The sequence below is a fragment of the Cyanistes caeruleus genome, chromosome 1 (assembly GCF_971803275.1).
Source record: "Cyanistes caeruleus chromosome 1, bCyaCae1.hap1.1, whole genome shotgun sequence".
Lineage (NCBI taxonomy): Eukaryota > Metazoa > Chordata > Aves > Passeriformes > Paridae > Cyanistes > Cyanistes caeruleus.
The window spans coordinates 149,398,643-149,420,514 of NC_141701.1; the positions used below are offsets into that span (position 1 = coordinate 149,398,643).

The 21,872-nt window shown below is 41.3% G+C and overlaps 1 protein-coding gene across 1 annotated transcript; it reads left to right on the top strand.

The window, feature by feature from the left end:
* The first annotated feature begins 2,562 nt into the window (after positions 1-2,562).
* AQP1 (aquaporin 1 (Colton blood group)) lies at positions 2,563-21,596 on the top strand. Its single transcript, XM_023922013.2, has 4 exons — positions 2,563-4,117; positions 17,741-17,905; positions 18,020-18,100; positions 19,592-21,596. The coding sequence occupies exons 1-4, from the start codon at positions 3,728-3,730 to the stop codon at positions 19,769-19,771; spliced, it is 816 nt and encodes a 271-aa protein (XP_023777781.2). The 5' UTR covers positions 2,563-3,727; the 3' UTR covers positions 19,772-21,596.
* The last annotated feature ends 276 nt before the right edge of the window (positions 21,597-21,872 follow it).

Genomic DNA, 21,872 nt, shown 5'->3' on the forward strand with positions numbered 1-21,872 from the left:
GCAGAAGTGGGAATTTCTGTTTTTCTCTGAAACTGGGGGTGAGAAAGATTTCCTAGAACTGCTGCTTGCCTGCTAAAAGACTCATCTTCTTCTAGTGTAACTAATTCTTCTCAAGAGATGAGTAATTGTACTTTGCTGAACTGGCCCTGGTTCTTTCAATCATTTGACTGCTGGACTTAGGTTCATTCCTTCTGCCCTAGACTTTGACTGTTCCTTCACCTATGAGGGAAATTCCCAGATATTTCCTGCTAGCCAAGACCAAATTTGAAGTCACTGAGATTTATTTCTTGTTCAAAAAACAGAAATCCTGAGCAATCTGGCATGTGGGATCACAGAACAAAGCCTACCACTTCAACAAGAGCATTTGTCTTCTGAATGAAATGTGAAGGGACATTTGTGTTACAGCCCTCCAAATTCTGATTTGTTTCACACAAAAAACGGGGTCAGCCCTGAGATCTTGGCAATGAAAATCCCATTCCTGTGAGCTTGATTTTTCACTCAGCTGTCTCTAGTGGAACTAAATCAAAGAGAGATTGGGAATACTCTGGTCTAAATCATCTGTGAAGAAACACCCCTCAGCTAAAAATCTCTTTTTTCCTTCTTGTTCCCAAAAGATCTGTTCTTAATTGCCTGTCCTAAACACTGACATAAGTTTGGCAGGCATCTCTGTTTCTAGAAAAATCCAAGCCCTACCTTCAAGTGTGGTGCATAAGCTAAAACTATGTCCAGAAAAACTGTCTGCACAAACCCCAGCTTATCTGATATGCAGAACATTGGATTTTGCCCTTTTTTTGGGCTTCTGGTGGTTTTGGGGTCTGAGTGTACTTTGTTTATTTTACCAAGCACTGAGGTCTTTGCCATCAGCCTGAGTAACACGGGAGAGAGCTTGGTTTTTGGAAAAGTTTGGCACCAGTTAGATTGGTGTTGTGGTGGACATTTCTGAAGAAGTCCAACTGATGTGTGCTTTCTGTATTCACATTTTCTCTCCCCTTTTTCCTTATTACAATCACACCGTTGTATAATTTAATTTTTCCACAATTCCCTCTATTTGTGCAGAATATTTGTTTTTTTGTCGTCTTCTGTTTCCTCATTTGTATTTTCTATGCACAGGAAAAGTCTGTCTCTTTTATTTGTGAGTATTCCCTGTTGTTTTGAGTTTATTTCAGATTCTCTTTTTTTCCTTTTCTGTTTGAATGACCATTTTGCTGAGTTACTGCAGCACCAGGTTTCAAAATATAAAAAGAGAGGTTGGTAACATTTATAAAAAGACAAATGAAGAGTCCCAGGATGAAAATGCGAGTTGACCAATGGGTTCAACACCAAGGTGGTGCCCAACCTGCTATTCTTGAGGTACATTTAATATTTCTGTTATTCACGTACAGGTCTGGCTTCCCTGGTGTTCTGTCTCTGGCACAGGCCAGTCAGGGATGCTGAGAGGAGACTGCAGAAAGCAGGGGAGCATTTTTCAATACTTCCCCAGTCTCTTTTCCCTCCTTCTGAAAGTTTTCCTTGAAGAGGTTCTTCCTCACCTTATCAGTACTGGTACAGAGGGGCTTGGTCATCCAGTTCCTAATTGTAGGAAGAGGTGAGTAAAGAGGGAGTTTCCTGTGGATTATCTGGGCAGCTCCATCCCACAGAGGCCAATTTGGGACACATGGAAACTCTTGCAAACCATTCTCAGGGCTCTGCTGTCTCAGTTCCCTGAGGTGTGTGATACTTGCCCTGCCTGGGTCTTGGGCATCCTCTTGGAAGGACCAGGGAAGCTGATCCCTGAAGATCTTAGTCTCAGTGTTAGCAGTAAATAAGAAGTTACACTGGACAGGATAGAACAAGAATCAGCTGTACCTTATACTAAAATTCCACTATGTTCCACTATTTGGCTAAATTTGGTTTTTGATTTGTCTGTCACATGGTTCCTCATCGAAGTCCCACTGTAATTAGAGGGGTAAACCCAGTAATTAATTTATTCTTGTTTCTTTAATTTTTCCTTCTTCACTGGTACAGTCCTGTTGTGTAAGTGTATCATAAAACAAGATGGAAATAAAATTTGCTATGAAAAATCAGGAACACCTGATGCCTAGAAAGAATAAGAGCTTGGGTATGTCAAGCTGCAGACATCTGGGTTTTTATTTAAACTGTTTTGAGCTTTGTCACTGAATCATCTTTTGAAGACCAAATATATTTTAAAAAAACCCTTATTGGCTGTCTAATACTATCCAGGTGTGTATTTGATTTTTTTCCTTCTCACTGACATATTGTCCAAATGAAAACACCTTGAATTAATTTAAGTACAATTCAGAAGACGTTACCATTGCATCAAAGAAAGAGAAGAAACAAGAGGAGGCAGAGAAGCAGACTGCTTTTAAAACACCCATCCTCCAAGAGTTGCACCTGGGGAATTACTTCCTGCTTCTGGAACAGATTTTCCTTGGTTTGAAGTCAGAGCAAAGCCCAGGATGTTCAGCTGCTGGAGCAGGCAGGGATCTGAGAGCACAGGGGTTAATCTGAGCCGTGTGTCCGAGCCCCGTGGAGATAAATCCAGGCACTGAGACCTTTTGGTCCGAGAGGCTCTGGCACTGCTGGGAGGTTCATTCTGTCTGCAAATCCAAGCGTGTCATTTCCCTTCTCCCTTGCTCTCCCCTCTGTCTGTGTGTCTGGCCAGCCCTGCGGCTCAGCGGCAGCAGAGTCTCCTTGGCGACAGCCAGGACAGCTGAGCTGACCTTCAGCAGGGTGGTGAGAGATGGGCTTTCACTGCAGGATTAGGAAGCCCCCAAAATGCCTTTTTTCCTACCAGTCAGAAGGAGAAAGCTGGGGAAACCCTGAGACGCCTCCGTGCTTAGAAGAAGAAAAGTGAAGAAACGACATAAATTTAAAAAAATTAAAAAAAATCCCACAATAAATCATCTTCAGCATCCAAATTGCATGCATTTAAAGCTTCCAGCTTAACACAGTGTTATGGCAGATTTACACAGAGATTAAAAGTGATCCCTCACCAGTGATCAGCAGCTTGTGCAAGCTGTGTAAATCCAAGAGTGTCCGTACAGCCGCCAGACTTGGCATCCGAAACAGCTCCGAGCTCACAGAGCCAGCAGAAGGGACATTTCTACCTTTTTTTTTTACAAATGAAACAGAGCTACTGAAGCCTCTGGAGTGTGGATTGAGCTGTCAGTTTTATTTACTACTTTCAGCTGTTATCTGCTGCTGCTGCTGAAGCTGAGCGTGAATAACTTACCAGCCTGCACTGATAACTTTGCTTTCTGTTTCAGCTCCAGACAGAAATCCCATCAAAGCTTTCATTCTGATCCATGCACTGAAAGATGACACAGGAGTTAAAGAAGTGAGGCTGAAATTCCTGGGGCTCTCCTAAAGATTTTTCCAAGAATTTAAAAAAGCCTCTTAAAAAACGGCGGCAGAGATCGAACGCTGTTAAGGGAGGGGAAAAAGAAAAAAAAAAAAAAAAAAAAAAAAGGAAGAAAAAAACTTTGGCAAGCAAACAGTGTCTTACATCAATCTAGCAGTCAGCATCTATGTAGATGTTCTTTCCTCCTTTTGTGCAACACCCCTTCCCTCCTACAGACCACCCAATGCCCTATAAATAATCCAAGGACTGTATTTTTCCTCCAGATTTCTCTTCAGACCTCAAAGGAAAAATATCAGGCAAAGGAAGGGAGAGAGGGAGAAGGGAAAGTGAGGAGGGGAGAGAGAAAGAGAGAAAGAAAGAGGAAAGATGGCTAGCGAATTCAGAAAGAAAATGTTCTGGAGGGCAGTGGTGGCAGAGTTCCTGGCCATGAGCCTTTTTATTTTTATCAGCATTGGCTCTGCTCTGGGCTTCAACTTCCCCGTGGTGGGCAACAAAACATCAACGAGGTCTCAGGACAACGTGAAGGTTTCTCTGGCTTTTGGGTTATCCATCGCTACCATGGCACAGAGCGTGGGCCACATCAGCGGGGCACACCTGAACCCGGCTGTCACCCTGGGGCTGCTGCTCAGCTGCCAGATCAGCATCTTCAAGGCGCTCATGTACATCCTCGCCCAGTGCCTGGGGGCAGTGGTGGCCACAGCCATTCTCTCGGGAGTCACCTCCTCTCTGCCACGAAACTCCCTGGGGCTTAATACTGTAAGTAGAAACTTTTAATTCCCCCTTTACTTTCTTTTTTTTTCCGAGTAGAAATGTAGTACCTGTGATCTGCTAAGGATGTGGGGGTTCTGTTGCTGCTGGTGACCTCGGGCAGGCTGAGTGTTTATTGTAGCAGAGAATCCAGTCCTGACTGATAACCAGGATGTCATAGAGATGGTCATTCCTCCCCACCCTCATTTTGGAGCTTTAGGATATTCTGGTCGTGATCAGTTTTGCTTATGTTCAGTTTTGTACATCAAAGTTTCTGAAAGGAGGCTTTTAATGCCAATTTAACACTGAAAGCACCGGCAGTTTTATGACCTTTGGTGGTTCTGAGGCTCTCTAAGGTGACATGCTGATTAATATACCAGTGTTGTTTTGGCTTCTGTGAGTGTGGGTCATTTTGAGTAATTAATGATCTGTGTATGCTGGTGACAGCTGCAATGAAAACCCACAGAAGCAGAGAGAGGTGTGCAGCAAGAGAAATCCCATCCCCAAAGGTGTGAGCAGTACCTGTTGCATTAGGCAGAGTGCTCAGATCCTGCCTGACAGAATCCCAGCTGCCCTTTCTGTGCAGTTCTGGGCAAAAATTAGACAAATCCTGAGTTCTCACATGTGAACTGGATGAAAATGTGAGGCAGCTACAGGTAACTGAGGTGCAGGTTCCAGCTCTCTCCCAGCCAGATGCTCACATCATGCTGCCTAAAAACTGCCTGGCCACAGCTCCTCCTCCTCAAAATGTCATTTTGCTGTTGTTGTTGCAGCATAATAGGAGGGAAAAAAAATGGATAAATACACTTTTAAACTTGAAATCATCCTACTGTCAGAGGCAGTCCCACAGCCAGTGTGGGACACACAGTGCTATAAATGGAAATTCCTTCTGGACACTTATTTGACCTGATCTCTTAAGAACAAGTATTTCACATATTTTCCTTGGCCCCTTTCTTGCACAATATTCCTGACTGCAGTTTGGAAATTGAGCTAATTTGAAATCTTCTGCTCATTTGAAGTCACAAGGGTATTTGGGACATAAAATTGCAAATGCAACATCTCTTCTGAAATAACTTAGGCAAAAAAAGCAATATGGTTTTGCATGCTGTAATTTGACATTGCAGTTAATTCAGAACATGTGTCAAGTTTTCAAAACAGAATAAAATCTGATATTAAGGTGATTCCTGGGCAGCTCAGTATCATCCAACCTCGTGTTACTCTGTGAATTGGCTGCTCGCCTCCCTCTCTCCTGGTGCTTGCAGCTATTCCGTCCTGCCAGTGCTTTGGAAATTTTGATGGGTTAACTCAAAACATTTTGGGGAAGAAGAGCAAATAATTTTATTGACTCCAGAAGGCTCTGGCTGTGAGTGTGATACGTGATCTTTTCCTCTGAAACCACTGACAGAGGGAACAGCTCAACCACATGGGACAGGGTGTCCGCCCAAGTGGTTTCCTCGAGAGGTCCAACAGCCATTAAACACGGGAGGTCTGGTTTTGGTAGCACTTAAGCTTGGTTTTTCCCTTTTGCTTCCATAAAATCCTGATGACTGGTTTCTTCCTCTAACCAAAGCACTAAACCTGGCCATTTGTGAAGCTCTTCTTGCCCTTCAGTCAGTACCTCCTCAAGCTACAAAGGCAAAACCAGGCAGGGTTAAATCTCCATCATATAAATTTTGCAAATCGATCAGCAATTTCTGTGCAATTAAATAACAGAGAATATTGGTTATAAAAGCTCTGATCTCACTGTTTGTCATTGGAAAATACTCAGAGTTTTGTTTCTTTTTCTTTTGCATCCAGTTATAAATGTTCTGGCTAGAGGAGCAGTGGGGAGACCCCCCTGGGGATAGCGAGGGCAGCAGCTGTTCTGCTCCCTTCTGAGGAAGAACTAGAGAGGAAAGGAAAGCAAATCCATTCATTTCCCAGTGACAAGCCTGGAGTGGCTGGGGAGGGCTGAGTGGGACCTGGGTCTGAGCCCAAGGCATGGGGGAGCAGCAGCAGAGGGGCACATCCTGAAACCACAGCACCAGGTGTCTCCTTCAGCAAAGACCTGGCAAGGAGAAACCACAGAGGCACTTTTGTTGTTCTGGTTTTTAACCTGAGGACAAGGAGGGGAGGCTCAGAGCTGGCAGCCCTTCCAGCTGCTCTGTCTTCCAGCCCTTCTTGTGGATAACGAGGTGTGGGTTCCCTGCTCAGAAAAGGAATAGAAAGATTGCGCTGCTTGTTTGACAAGGTTGGGAAGAGGGTCTGGATGTGGGTGGTTTGTCCTCTGTTCTGACCCTGCCGTGCTTTTGGAGAGGTGTTTTTTACAGGAAAAATGTGGTGGGGGCAGTGAAATGGAGTGAGTGGCCATCCAGTGCTCCCAGTGGATACTGGGTGGGGTTGCATTCCTGAACTCGGATTTCTCCTGCCTGGCTGCAGGTCCTGCACTGAGGGACCAAGCTGAGAACCCATTTCCACTGGCTCCTCCTAATCCACAGAGAATGAGAGAATCCCCTGTGGATTAGATCAAACTTTAGGTCTGTTGAGTTGCTTCCAGAGACACCCAGCTCCTCTTTGCCATGCAGAGGCTCCAGGCTTGGAACCCTCTGCTAAATATCCAAAATTAAGTGGGACAAATCCGTGTCTTGCTCATTTCACAAAGGGGAAAAAGGAAATACAATGAAATGAAGCACAAAACCCAGCCATGGACAGTACAAGGCTGAGGAGAAAGAAGGGAGGATGAAAATGCAGGATGTTCCTTTAACATGCTCAGTATTAAGGTTTGGTTTACACTAAGACAAGCAAACCAGTCACACATTAGGATTTTGATCCAAAGTTTTCTTAAGTCAACAGATATATTTTTAGTTACTTTGGCTGGTCCCGAGTAAGACATTTTGGACAACACTCCGAGGCATATTTAGATTACTGAATCCTTTTAAGACACTTAACTTCCAATATATTTTAGTAGTGGTGTGGGTTCCAAAGTAAAAACTTTGAGAATTGGAGAAGCTGGAAGAGGAGTGTGCAGCGTGTTTGCTCTTCTAAAAATTCAAATATTTTTCCTTACATCATCTTGTATCTTTTTTTGGAAGTTGAATTACTACACGTTGCAAATTTCCATTAGGTAAACTGTAAGAATAGAGAATAGCAAATCCAAAATGCGCTCATCTGCCAGCAGAGCTGGCTATTGTCTGGTGAGGACAGATCTGGAGTTTGGATAATGGAACAAACTACTCAGCACAGGCAGTTAATGACCAACAAAGAGCTCAAGCAGGAAAGAGGGGTGAGAGGAGACTTCTGTGCTGTAAAGTAACACAATATTTGCTGTTAAACAATGTTTGTCTGAAGAACTTTTATCCAACTTTTATAAACATGCTCAGAAAATTTCTTTAATTCAGGTTATTTCATATTTTTCTATCTATCTATCTATCTATCTATCTATCTATCTATCTAATAACCTGAGCTAAATATCTTGGTATATATAAATAATTAGAATTTTGTGACAAATGCAGACACTGCTTCACAATTTTCACAATTTCATCATTTTCTGTATTTTGGCATAGCGATGAGACTGCCAGGAAATGCGTCCCCTAACTCTCTGGGCTATAATTTGGAAACTGTTTGAAAACTCTGCCTTTGAGTTTATGATGAAAGATATTTTTTAAAAAGTTATAAGTGGATCAAAAATTGCAGGCAAGAAAAACAGACCTGAAGGTAACATTGCTTGGGTAGATAAAGGGAAAAGAAAAACAACCAAGAATAACAAATAGGAGGGCTTGGGTTTAGAAAACATCCAGTGGACTGATAAATATTTTTTGTGTAAAGAGCCCTTTGGAAAAGCCAGTGGAGATCTGTGGTCAGTGGATTCAGAGGTAGTTTTAAGACAGGTGAATATTCATATGGATACTATGAGTATACATATCCTGGTTGCTGGAGCACCCTTTGAATGTCTGCTGTGCCTCTGCTGCTCCGTGGGGCTCCCCAGATCAGGAGCAGCCGTGGCAGAGTTGGTGCAGACCAGGGTGTATCCTTTGGGGATAATCACCCCATGTCCAGCTCTAGTTCTCAAAGCCAGGGAAAAAAGAGTCTTTGACTCCTCATACCAGGCCAGCATCTGCTGCTTTGAGACACCTTCCACCCTCACCAAAGGCACACCACAGAACCACGGGGTCATGGAATACTTTGGGTTGGAAGAGACCTTAAAGATCCAATCCTCTGCCGTGGGCAGGGACAACTTCCACTATCCCAGGTTGCTCCAAGCCCCATCCAGCCTGGCTTTGAACCCTTCCAGTGATGGGAATGAGTCCTCTTTCCATAACTACTCCCACTTGGATTGTGATCCAGCAGGAACAGAGCAACTTGGAACCTCAGTGCTGGAGATTTTTAGGTTTTTTTTTTCCTTTACTGTGTACATGTCCCCAGCTCCACACATATTTGGCTTCCTGGGGAGGATGAATCTCTTGTCTCCAGGAGAGTGGAGCATAGGATGTGGTAAAATATGTGGATCCTTATCATCTGCAGATGATCTTATCTCTAGGGCATCCATGCAGGTGAATTTTCTCCCAGCAAATTCCCAGTTTGCATTTCCAGTGCAAACATAACGTTGCACAAGCACTGGGAATTCCCTTTCGTGTAGTTGAGACCTGCCACACCTTTTAATGGTGTTTGTGGGTCAGCACTGAAGTGTTTATCCTGCTATTCCCCACTGGATGTTTCCCATCCTTTAGAAACTTGTCTCAGAGGGGATTCCCCACGGTAATCACCACACTCCCCACATTTGGTCCACACTAGTGGCCTTCTCACCATGGGGAGCAGGACTTGCCTGGTTGCCCTGGATGACTCAGTGTTTGCCTTGTGATTTCCCTGTCTCCTCGTGCCCGCGCCCTACGAGCCCGTTCTCCAGCCTCCAATTAAACAAAGCCGGCTCGAGTTGGAAGAACATCCAAAATAAACTGAGAGCTTGACAGTGTGAGGGGACAATTGAGTAAGTGATGCTGCTTTTCCTCTGAGTCACTGTGGAAAATTGCAGCTCCAGAGGTGCTGCTGGATGGACGAGACACGCAGCTGAGTTCCTGACCTTTAGCGCTTATTGAAAAATCCTTGGATGCCTTTTTTCCTTTCAATGCAGATTATACATCGTGCCTTTCTCAAGTCTAGGACAGTGAGCAGCTTCATTCTCCCTTTCTCTGCCCTCTGCTCTGCCTATTTTACATCCAGTTTAGGCTTTTCCTGCCAACTTTGCCTCTGCTGGGACATCTGTGGGCTTGAGGACTCAAACCTTCACAGGGGACCAGGAGCTGCTGTATCTTTTAAAATGAGAAAAAATGGTTCCTGTACATGACATTGATCTGGGATTTTTATTTCTTAACAAAGACAATAGCTCATTGTTCACTGACAGTTTTTTTGCAGCAGAGGGCTTTTAAGGCTTGCCAGCATTGTACTGAGAGGCCCCAGGCAGGGCAGGTGGGACACAGGAAAGGCACCTGCTCAAAACTGGCCACGGTCTCGGCCACTTTTTAATGAGTTCACACAGTAGCAGCAGAAACATCTGGGCTGAGACATAAACCTGATGGTTATCACCCATCCCCCAGAGAATTTGGGGTTATGGCTCTAATCCTTATCTCAGATCTCAGAGCTTATTGTCTGATTTCCATTCCTATGAAGATTTGCTTAACGCTTCTCTAATAATAGAGCCATATCCCGGGATTTTGGCAGGGAGCACCGAGGGATGCAGCAGCACCGCATTCCTGGGACAAGGAGAGGCCCTGGGTGCTCATCCTCCTGCAGCCCAGTCCTTCTGTGCTGAAACAGAGGAGATCAAAGTGGGTTTTGTGCCAGTGGATCCAAAGATGACCATTTGGTAAATGCTCTGCAGGCTTCAAACTAAAGGTTCTCCTCATTTATTTCTACTTAAAAATGGTAGAAATCCCTGACAGGGGTGCAGAGGGGTGTTTATAACAATGAGTTTCCATAGATCTAAAAACATTTGGTAGATTAGTTAGTATTGTAATACAAGTGAAGTCATGGTGGGATTTTCAGAGAATGATTTTTTCTGTTTTGTCAAACTAAGTAGGATTTAAGTAAAATCAATTTTCCCACCACCCTTCCTGAGTGGTCAATAAAGAGTTAAAATTGGTTTCCTTTCCACAGAGATCTCTGATTTTATCAAATATATTTGGGTGTACTGTGTGTTATGTGTTTGCACACCCCCAAATACACTCACACACCAGAGACAGATGGACAGAAAGATTCTTCAGATGAGATAAACCCAAATTTCAAATTTTAATTTAAACCAATTGGAAAGTTTATAAAAATACCTATTAGTAGTGTGGGTTCTGAACCAAGACCTGACATGACAAGGACCACAGCCCAAGAACAAATGGAAATGTCCACAGCAAAAGAATGAACATTATGGATTAATTATAGTTAAATGGGTGCAATGGTAAAAAAAAAAAAAACCAACAAAAAAAATAGGCTTTTGTAGCAGGGCTTGTGGGTTTTAGCAGATAATGCAAACCTTCAGGGAGCTGAGAATAACATTTCTTTAATCAAAGAATCCTAAAAAAATATCACTATCTGCATTTTTTTTTTCTGGATAGTTTTAAGTGAAGCATTTTTAAAGCAAGGATACCAAACCACCTCACAAGTACTAAAGGAAGAAAAGATAGCCCTTGAAAAATTTCCTGTTTGTCTCCAGAGGAAATTGCCTGTTTTCTTTAGGGCAGTAGTACATTTTTTGCTTATTTGTCCATTCTCCAGCTTAATTGAGATAATTCACTAACAGAGGGGTCTTTACCTGGTACCACAATTGTCTCCTGGAGGTTTTTCTGGCCTGGCTGGGAACATTTTGAGCCATGAGTATTTATTAATGTGTAATTGATGGGAAAACGCTGATCTTCCTGGCATCCAGAGCCAGTGTTGGTGTTTGGCTGCTGCAGCTTCATTGAAGCTGAGGAGATCTGAGGCTGAGGCACAACATCAACCTGTTAAATCAAATATACAGAGCCTGACAGGCATCCTGGAGGAAACTATAAACAGCAGGAGGGCGAAAATGTGGCCTGAGAGCTCTGCAAGGCACAACTCATAGGCTAGAAAGGCATAAAGAATTCCTCTGTGTACTTCCCTGGACACGTCCTGTGCATCTCCTCTCTAGGAATCGTGGGGAGGTGTCACAGAAAACTAAACTTTTCCAGGCTCTTGACGCTAATTCTGTGCCAAGTGGAGTCAATGAATGCTTTCAGAGCAGAAATGTGGCACATTTCCTCACACACACATACAGCTCCTCCTGAGGGCACTGATGGCTGCTTTTGGAATGGGTAAGGTCAGGCTTGGCCCCTTTTCCTTCCTTTGTAAGGACTTCCTTGACGAGCAAGGTGGAGAAATGAAGGAGCTGGAATTGTTCCCCCAATTCCTGAAATGCATTGCACAGGCTCAGAGCTGCTTTTTAACCCCATGGAAATGCTGAGTTTTCAATGCTGTGCACAAGGTTGACTCGTAAATTTTGAGAAGTTCACAGGTTTGTAGGAGTTTGTCTAGAAATATAAAATTAATATTACTTTGGTGAAATTGACAGCAATTATACTGTGAGGTTTGTGCAAATTCAGGTGTTATTCCATTAACAGCATAGAAAGAACAATGCTATTTGGCTCAAAATTCAGATATGCCCAAATTTCCCCAGTGAAATACTGTTTAATTCTAGGCTGGTAATGGAAGAAATAATAAACAGCTCTGTGGTATAAACGAGGGATTCAGCTATTACAGAAAATTAACTATTTGCTTAGGTTTGGCTAGGTAAAGAAAAAAAATACAAAGCCTCACAATTCCTCATCCTCTGAATAGAAGTTGCTTATTTCTCAGCAGCAACATTTAACCAAAAAAAAATAAATTCTCCCAAGCAACTTTCCCAGAGGCACATCAAAAAGTAAAAGCGTAACTAAAAAAATTGTCTGTCTCTGACCAGCTGTGCTAAATGCCAGTCCTGTAGAGGAACCAAGTTTTACTGCCTGTCTTGGCCTGACATACAAATTTTATGTGCTCTGGTTTAATATAATAATCATTCTCCCCTCTTTCTCTCCATGGCACTACGACACAAAGCCCTGGATAATTTCTCCTCGCGTGTAAAGAGGGTGGGAGGAGGGAGCTCAGCCTTATTCCTGGAGGGTGTCTGCTGCCCAAAGAACGGAAAATATGATTTCTGCTTTGGGAATTGAATGAGTCCCCTTTAGAGCTCTCAAGGCTGTATTTATAGGAAGGATAATCTAGCAGAGGACAATATGTTTTGTCCCCAGGTTCTGCTGAATGCTTCCATTGTTGATGTAGGATACGATCCAAAGCTAATTCATAAGCAGCTTTTGAGTGCTCCTGTCATATAATTTTAAGTGAAACTCTTCAGATCTTTGCCTGTCTCTCCTTGCTAAAGAAATGAGACTTTTGTACTCCATGAATTCCTAATACTCCATTAATGGCTATAGAAACATCCATGTCAGGGTGATACTGTTAAATAGCAAGGGTAGAAGTGAATAACTGTAGTTAAACAGCCAGGGATGAAGTCTCTGAATCAATTTTGACTATCACAAAAGGGACAGTTTATAGCCATAGAGATGTAGGACAGACTTCCAGGAGAATAAAGGTATGTTATCAATGCAGAAATCATCAAGTTTCATGACAGAGCTGGAGCTGAAAGAGTGACAAAAGTCAAACAAAATGACAGGCAAGATGCTGGGATATGGCTTGGAAAGAGGTAGGGAGACGAATTTCTGAGATTACATTTGTAGAAAATCCCATTAAAGAACTTTGCCAGCCAAACACTTCAATGATAGCTAGTTGGCATTAAAAAGAATGATGAATATTTCAAAAGAGGGGATGACAAAGAGAGAATGAACCATTTAAACCATGGTGAAGAGTATTCCTTATTCAGTAAAAGAAGGAAAGTCAAAGAAGGGAAATTTTCAGCCACAAGAAGAAAATGCTGTAAGACAGCAAGAATTTACTTGAATAAAATGCTAATTGCAAGAAAAATGTCTACCATGGCAGAGAAAAGGTAATGATTTCGGTAGGATGGTAAGGACATGCAAGGAAGAGAAGTCCCAGCCATTAAAAATGCTGTGACTTAAATTTTCTCCCTCAAAACCCCACCAGCAGGCAGGGCTTGCTGTGGTGTTTCATAAGAATGGGGAAAGCTGAAAAACTCCCCTGCTGAAAAATGGACTTCTGCAATTCCAGAGGCCTCTTTCTTTTTTCTTCCTATTCTTTTTTCTTTTTTTTTCTGGAACAATGAGACTCTAATCCCTGTTATATGAAAGGAAGCTGGGCCCTGGAAGCTCCAATCCAGGGCTAAGTTTGTTGGATGAGAAGGAGCTCAGCACCACGTGTTGGAACCACCTTGCATAACAAAGTGTCTTATCCATATAACGGGAAACAGGTTTGAACTTGATATACTTTCACTCGTAATGAGAAAAATATGAAGCCACTGGAGAAGTACACAGTGGGGTTTACCTTGGGCCAGTTTAATTTCCTGTCCCCGTTTCTCTTCCGAAGGCGGACAACTCATAAATATCCTGTCCTTACCAAAAAAAAAAAATAAATAAAAAAAAAAATCTAAAGGAAAGAAAACATACCATTAATTTGCCCAAATTATTGCTGTGGGAGTCAGTCAGCTAAACATGGCAGTTAAGGGCACTTCTGGGAAACAAATTCCATCACTCCCATCTCCTGTCTGATGTTATGGAAGTGATGTGGCCACTGCCCATTTCCTAAGACATAAAGCATAAAGCTGTTCCTTTCAGCTAACTCTCATGTTCATGTCTAGATAACACTTTTTGGGGTTTAACATTCCTCATTTGAACGTCTCTTGAGCCACTGTGCCTTCAGTGCTTCCTTAGTTTCCAAGCAGTTGCACTGGAGTTTTGTGAATAAGATGTGATTCTGTGCATTTACTGAATTACGGTAGATTTTTATTCCATGATCTTATTCAGATTCGTAGTGAACTGGGGGGTCATTGGGACTGGAAAAGGAGGGATTCACCTCTCAGAAGGGGTGTCTACATGTACTGCTCCTTGTCTGGGAGCTCTGACAGTCGAGGGGGGATTTTCTCACTGCAAGCTGGTGCAGCCAAGATTGATTCAGCTGATCAAATGTGTCCACAGACAACTCTCACATCATGCCAATGATTCAGCCCATTTCTTATGTGTGTTTCTGGTGCTTCTTCTGTCAAAGCACTGACTTAGAAATGAAGTTTAGTGGAATTATTCATGTGAACAAAAAAGGGAAAGAAGTCTGTGTAGAAAAAGGCATTGCAGTGTGGGTGCAGTTCACTGGAAAGGGTTCTTTTCACCCCAGTACTGCACTAGAAGTGGCTGTGTCTTGCTTCAAAGCATTATTTTGTCTATTTAGAGACCAGAGATATTGGCCACCTTGTGTTCTGGGTATTCTCAGTAGCAGAATGCAGATGTTAAGAACAGCTGTTGATTTTTAGTCTCTAATGTGGCCTCTAATGTGTGGAACTTCTTCCTACTAAATTCAGATTAAGCTCCTGAAGCTTCTGGAGTCTCACATTCTAAAAAATATTCCACAAAGTTTCAAACTCTCCTTAAAAATCTGAATAACATACAGAAAATACAAGCAAAGGATGACAAACTCATGTTGGTTGTGTCTCCCAAGTTCTGTCAAGAGCTTAAACCAGCAGATTCAAAAGGTGCAATATGTTATCTGGGTTTGCAAATCCTCTGTGAATGAGGTCGATAAATATAAATATCCACATGTACATGTACATTTTAACTTGGCACAAGGGAATGTGCCTTCCTATTCCCTTTCTAAAGCTTTTCTGGGGTGTGCTTGGGATGGTGAACCCTGATGCTGTTCCATGTGTACCATGGATGGTCCAGGCTGCTGCTGCAGGGATAGTTTAGCTCTGATAAGGTGGCAAATAAATACTCTGTTATCCTACGCTTCCACACTGCAGATCCACAGGCTCCAGCAAAGCAGGACATCCAAGGTTTGCCTGGGTTTGTCCTGTTTTGGAATATGGCCCAGAGTCCTTGCTCTCACAGTGGAACCTTAACGCTCCTGGCAGGCTGTGTAAAATTACCCAGCTGGAGGAAAGCAAAAGGTTTCCTATGACATTTCCAGGTTTTCTTTGATTCCACACAGCCCATCAATAAGTGTTGATTAGCAGGGAGAATGACCTCAAGTCACGTCAGCTGTAGGATGTGTTTTTCCTGGAGGGAAAGGAAGAATATGATTTCCGTCTCATGAAGATAAGGATTATCACAGGTTTTTAAAGAATAATTTTGATTTGTTTTTGTTTTTTTTTTGAAGTCCTTCAAGTGAAGAGAAAGCCCAGTGTTTAATCTTTTCAAATGTCAAGATTTTGTCAAATGCTAACATTGATGTGTCAGACCTCAGCTCTGGGTTCTCTGGGGCTGCATTATGATAGAAAAGAATTTGGTTTCTTATCTGCTTTTGGGCATGTGCACATCAGCCACATATTTGTTAAGACACCAGGCTTTTCACTTGTCCAATTGGCCTTCCAAATGTAAGAGAAGATTTTCCAGAGGGTATATAGTCCAGATTCTTAAATTGGTTTTGATACAAGGAAATATGCTGTAAACCTAATTTGTTGAGAGACGTAAAATCCTACTGTCTCTACAGTGAAAAAAAGAAAAGTGTATATTTTGCTTCTTTTAAAAATACATTAATTGCTTTTACTAAAGAAATAGGATATTAATTCAGATATATCAAGCAGGAATTTCTGGATCCTGCAATTTTCAGTGCATCTCAAATGGATGCATTTATGTCAGACTCATATTTCTCACATGTAAATTCTGATAATGATGAAGGCTTCATGAATGGATTTCAATTTTTACTCCATGGATGCTTAAGGAACCAAAACACCCATCCTTTCAATCAGATTTCCCTTCTATTTGTGGACAGAGTACATCCAGCTCAGAGGATATTGCTCCTGCATGTTAAAGAACAATTTATAAAAATACATCACTAGTGTTTCAGATTACCCAGATTTAAAAATAAGATTTATGCTGAGGAAAGACTCAGATGAATTTTTTTTCATTGCTTAGGAATTTGATATTAGATTTCATTAAAGAGAAGAAACAAGAAATGTGAACAGCACCTGTGGAAAGTGAAAGAGTTCAGTTAACCATCTTTAAGTGTTAAAGTTTTTCAGGTATTAGCTTTGGGGAAATTAGGGCATAAACCACAAAACCAGATTAATAGCAGGATTTCCCGTGGTTTCATTGTTCTGGACAGGTCACAATAACATGTAATTATGTTTTTTGTTATGTATGACCCAGCAGTTTTTAAAGCAGAGGCTCTGGCAGATGTGATAACCTACAGATAGCACAAATGAATATAAGTTTTGCAGAGTTTGCTCCCTACTCTACGTCACATTCTCAGTTCTCTGGCCTGTGGCCAAGCTCATGTTTCACCCCATCCATGCAAGTGAGCTATTTCTGCTTAACATCAAATTATTCAGCTCAAGACTTGCCTTGCCTTAATGAAGACACCATTGCATACAGCAATTAAAAGCAGAACTCAAAACTTGTTATAACATCATATGCTTTACCTCCGTGGTTTCTTGTTAGGCACAGGTTTTTAGCAGTAATCCTGAAATATGACAGCATATCTGCTCTGTAATGTCCATTTATGGGAATCACCATGGTTTCGATATGTTCTACAGCATTTACAAGAGACTACTGATTTCATGCCTAATAATACAACTGGAATATTTATCTCTGACAATTTGAGCTTTTCTAGATAATCTAATTTAGTAGGAAATTGAAGCACTCCCAATCAGCCCCTTGGGATTCCTCAGCTGGGGACTTTATTTATGTATCCCAAAGTTGTTAAATGAGATTCAGTTTGAGTCTAGGACAGCAAAAAGTAGTTCACCTGTGAGTTAGGTGTCTAAGCTCTTTGTAGTCAAATGATATATATATAAAAAAATAAATGACAGAGCTTTCAAATGTTCCCCTTCATTTCATCAGGTGAATGGATCTTGTCTCCACTGACTACACCATTATCTGTGCAAATTAGAGATAGGTTGACTAAATATTAATATCTAAATAGTTTTTACGTACTTGTGGTGTTCTGTCACATCTACCAGTCCCACGTGAAGTCTGTGGGAATCTCAGGGTATTTCCTGTGGCATTAGAGGCAAATTTTCAGGCAACTAATTAAAAGTATAGGTGGAATATTTATATTTTAATATTGATGTGTAAATCCCTGAAGCGATGAGTGACTGTCCTAAGGCATCACAGTTCACTTCAGTAAAAGTAAACTCTGCTGAGGGTGACTTTCTGGCTGATTTGTTTCTCACATGTAGGTCAGTTACACTCTCATTGTGCCCAGTGGCTGAGACTTCACTTTGGCTGAATTGTGAACCAACCACATTGGATCAAAAAAAGCTTCTTATACCTAGGCTTGACTACAGCAGGGAGTGTTTCAAAACTAAGTTCTCTACAATTTTTTCTATTCCTTCCTACTTTTTCCCCTGCTAAGCAAAAGGAACCCCAGGAGAGAAATGGATGTGCAGGTCTGCATTTTCATATTGAGGAAATAGACACCGCAGAGCTTTGTTCCACTGGTTGAAGTCATTCAGGAATATGAGATAACATTTTCCTTCTTGCCTCCATGCAGCTTTCAGAGGGAATCAATGCAGGCCAAGGGCTGGGAATTGAAATCATTGCCACCTTCCAGCTGGTGCTGTGTGTCCTGGCCACCACAGACCGGAGAAGGAACGACATCTCGGGGTCGGCACCTTTGGCCATTGGTCTCTCCGTTGCCTTGGGACATCTTCTTGCTGTAAGTTTTAGCCCTCAGAGGTTTCTTCCCACCTCGGGGTGGGCCAGTGAAGGCAGGGAGATGATGGGCAAGTTTCATCTGTGCCTCACCTCTGGTTCTCTTTCTACCTCCCAGATTGATTACACCGGCTGTGGAATTAACCCAGCCAGATCTTTCGGCTCAGCGCTCATTGCCAACAACTTTGAAAATCACTGGGTAAGTTGAGTAAACTTGTTTAATTCACAAGAAGCTCTGAAAACACATGACCTACAAGATCAGAAACGTTTCAACACATATCATTAGGACCAAGTCAGAGAGGTGGCATTTCCGTTTCATTTAACAAAAAATATTCTCCTTTTAATCCTGACCAGCCTCAGGCAAACAAAAAGTCCTCAGGGTCATTCAGCCTCTGCACTCAAAGCAATATAGTAGATTTTTTTTGGTTATTCCCCTTTATATTTATTTATTTCAAACATTTTAATTGTTGAAGCCTTACTACACGGAATCCTGTATTGTGTATTTATTGTTTAAACTAAGTTTGTAAAGTGCTACTGCTTAATCTGGTAAAACTCAGTTTAGAAAGATTCTTAAGCATGTTTATAAACTGAAATGGATCATCCAATACTTAAGAGCTAATAAAATGTTTAGCATCTTAAAGCTGACTGTCTGTTTATGTGTTTTCAGGATAAGAGCTCTGGAAACACAAAAAAATTTAGATTATTCCTTGTGTTAGATGTGGTTAAAGTGAGGTTCTTCACAAAAATTTACTTATTTTGCCAAAGCTCAATAAAGAAGGCTGATATAAAGTTGTAAATGAGCATGTGTTCTTGAATATATAAATGGGTCTTGTTCCAACCCTCCTACTCACAATTTTGGCAGCCCGTTGCATAGGAACAGGTGGAAATTTAGTGGTAATACAGTGGGATTGTGAAAATTTTGGATACAGATTCCATTTTAACCTAAAGAGTAAAACTTAATAAGAAGACACTGGGGAAATTTTGGTGGTGTCTACCACTTGAACATTATTATTAGGACACCAAAGGGAAGTAACTAAGTGAAGACTTAATATTTTCAGAATTTAATAGGAAAGTTATTATCCTTTGTAGAGACAGAAGAAGATAGAGGTAGTAATTTGTGTTAAACTACTGATATTGCTGAATAAAAAAATTTTTAGACTCAGTAGTGCTTTGGCCTGCAAAGTCTTCAATATCTTCTGTTACTTCTAACAAAATCAACTTTTCTACTAAAATCCTTTTATTATCTCTCCTTCTAAATTTTAATTTTCCCAAGTGGTTAGGCCAGTTCAGTCGCAGCAATTTTACCAGCTAAGCATTCAGTGACAAATTGGGCCCCTAATTAGGTGCTCATTAAGTATTACTTTCAAATTCACCTATCACTGGAATTTAATAGGAGAATGGAAATTAATGCCCTGTTGTTTTAGAAATTATGCTCCCCTGCCAAGTCTATCTGGAGTAGCAGAGATGTTTGAGCAGTAGGTAACTGATTTTAAATATCACAGCTTGACAACACAGTCACAGTTCTTCGCCTCTGGTCTATCACCAATTCATGGCAACAAAATCCCTGGTTTTATGCCATGTGGTTAAGTAAACATTCAGGGTGGATAGGCTGCAAATTTCACGGTGAGAATCCTCAGAGGAGCTTCAAATGCAGAAATACCTGATGCACTGACTTGGATTTGTATTCCAGATTTTCTGGGTTGGCCCAATCATCGGAGGAGCAAGCGCTGCCCTGATTTACGACTTCATCCTGGCACCCAGAACCAGCGACCTCACCGACCGCATGAAGGTGTGGACCAGCGGCCAAGTAGAAGAGTATGACCTGGAAGGGGATGATATGAACTCCCGAGTTGAAATGAAGCCAAAATAAGGAAGAGCATGGAGAGAGGGGAGAAAAAATAAAAAAAAAAGCAGAAAAAAAAAAAGCAGCACATTGGTTTCCGAAGATTTTATCAGTGTTATAGACTCTTTGTAAACCAGCAAGCAGTACTTTGGTATTTTTAATTCAATACAGTTTTCCTTTTATTTTTATTTTTTTTTTTGTCCCCCAATCCTAATAGTGTTTTTTTATATCTGGGGTTTTTCAATTACAGAGTCTTTAGGTTGAGAAGTCATGACCTAAATAAATTGGGGTGAAGTTTATTTAGGTCACCTTTGCATGACATAAATAAAATGGACTGGAGTTGAACCCAATGTCCTGGGTTAACCCTAAACCAAGACACTCCTCCATTGGTACCACCCAGTTTTGAGGTGTTCTTAGCATGGGGGGTTCTCCCTCTACATCACTCAGTAATGATAAGTAGTTCCAATGACCAGTTTGTTTCCTGAAAGAATAGATCTTGAGGACAGAGAACCATCTGTACCAGTAACAGAGGCCTTACTCCTGTAAAAACAGTATTTATACAAACATTCAAGGCTGGCATCTAATGCCAGCAATGAATGGGGAAAAAAAACAGTCTCAAATCAGTGTCCAAAAGCATCTTTTGGAATGAAAAGTTACTAAAGATTAGTTGCTAGGTAAAATTAACCATAATTTCCCAAATGATCTATCATCTTTGAGAAAAAGGTCCAGAAAAGTTAAGCAGGGAATTTAAGGATTTCCAGAGTCACAGGATCTTTCAGATTTTCTAGTGTTTCATTCTCCCTGAACCTGCATCCAGCTGCTTGTGAGGGGAGAGTATATGTGAAAAAAAAAATAAAATAGATATATTTCCCCCTGGGAAGTAATAAGTAGAATTCAAATTGGAGAGTAACAACAACAATAACAACAGGAGTGACGTGGTGCCAATGTGTAAACAGGATCTGATGGTTCCTGTGACTACTCTGCTTTTGTTCACCTTGTGTAATCTATCTGGTGATTTCAAGGAAAACAAGGACGAAAGAAATCCCCTTTCTCTCTGACCCCATTCCAGCAGCCAGCACTGTGGCATTCAGGGACCACAAACAGATGTACACACGGTATATTTTCTAATGAGGGGCAAATACATACCTGTAAGTCCATTTTGGGGGTGGTTGCTTTGTTTTTATATATATATATATATATAAATGTTTATATATATGTTTTATACAGAAAGCCTAGTGTACTGTTTTGTAAGAAAATAAGAGCATAAAGACAAGTGGAAAGAATTGCAGCAGTGCTTAGCGAAATAAGCGACACTGGAAACGAGAAAGAAAATTAACACTCTAAACGACATGGAAAATTATTTCCTGTTTAAATTTGTGTGTGTGTGTGTGCTACTTATGATTTCCTGAGTAACCCAAAGCATTACCTGATCTTACCTACTAACTATAGAATATAGTTAAAGCAGATCCGTGCTGAAATACTTGTTCTGCACTAAACAGTTTTCCATAAGAAACGAGGCCCAGAGGAACTGACAGAAAATCAGCACATTCCAGCATTCAGCAAAACCCCCCAGAGGTAATGGGATGGATTCTCCTCTCTGAGAGACAGTGTGGGATTGGCAGGTGAGGTAGGATTGGCATAGGAATCTGTATGGGTTGGATCATTCCATCAACCTGAGTAGATGGTCAAAGAAAAAAGAATGAAAGTGAAAATCACCAGCAAAATAAAGCAGAATATATTTTATCTTTCTTGTCCACATTTGGTGTGCTATCCCATGTATTGCCAATGTACATAGAGCATGATTGGATTTTGGGGTGGTTTAAAAATAAACAAAATCAGATGTGCTAACATACGAACTTCTCATGATTCTTCATTTTTAATTTCTCATGTAATGTAATTTAATTTTCTACACCATTTTTCAGGTGTCTGCCTGTAAGACTGAGCCAGTTTCTGCTTTTCCATTCTTCACTTGGTGCTGCCCATTATGGAAAGGAATGTTCTTTGTTTTCATGGCAGGCAAAGCAGACCTTCACTGAACTCTTCCAAATTATTCTTAGAAATGAAGCAGAGTACCAGGATCTTGTACCCACTTTCTAGAATATCTTTCCCATTTTATCTGCTATTATCC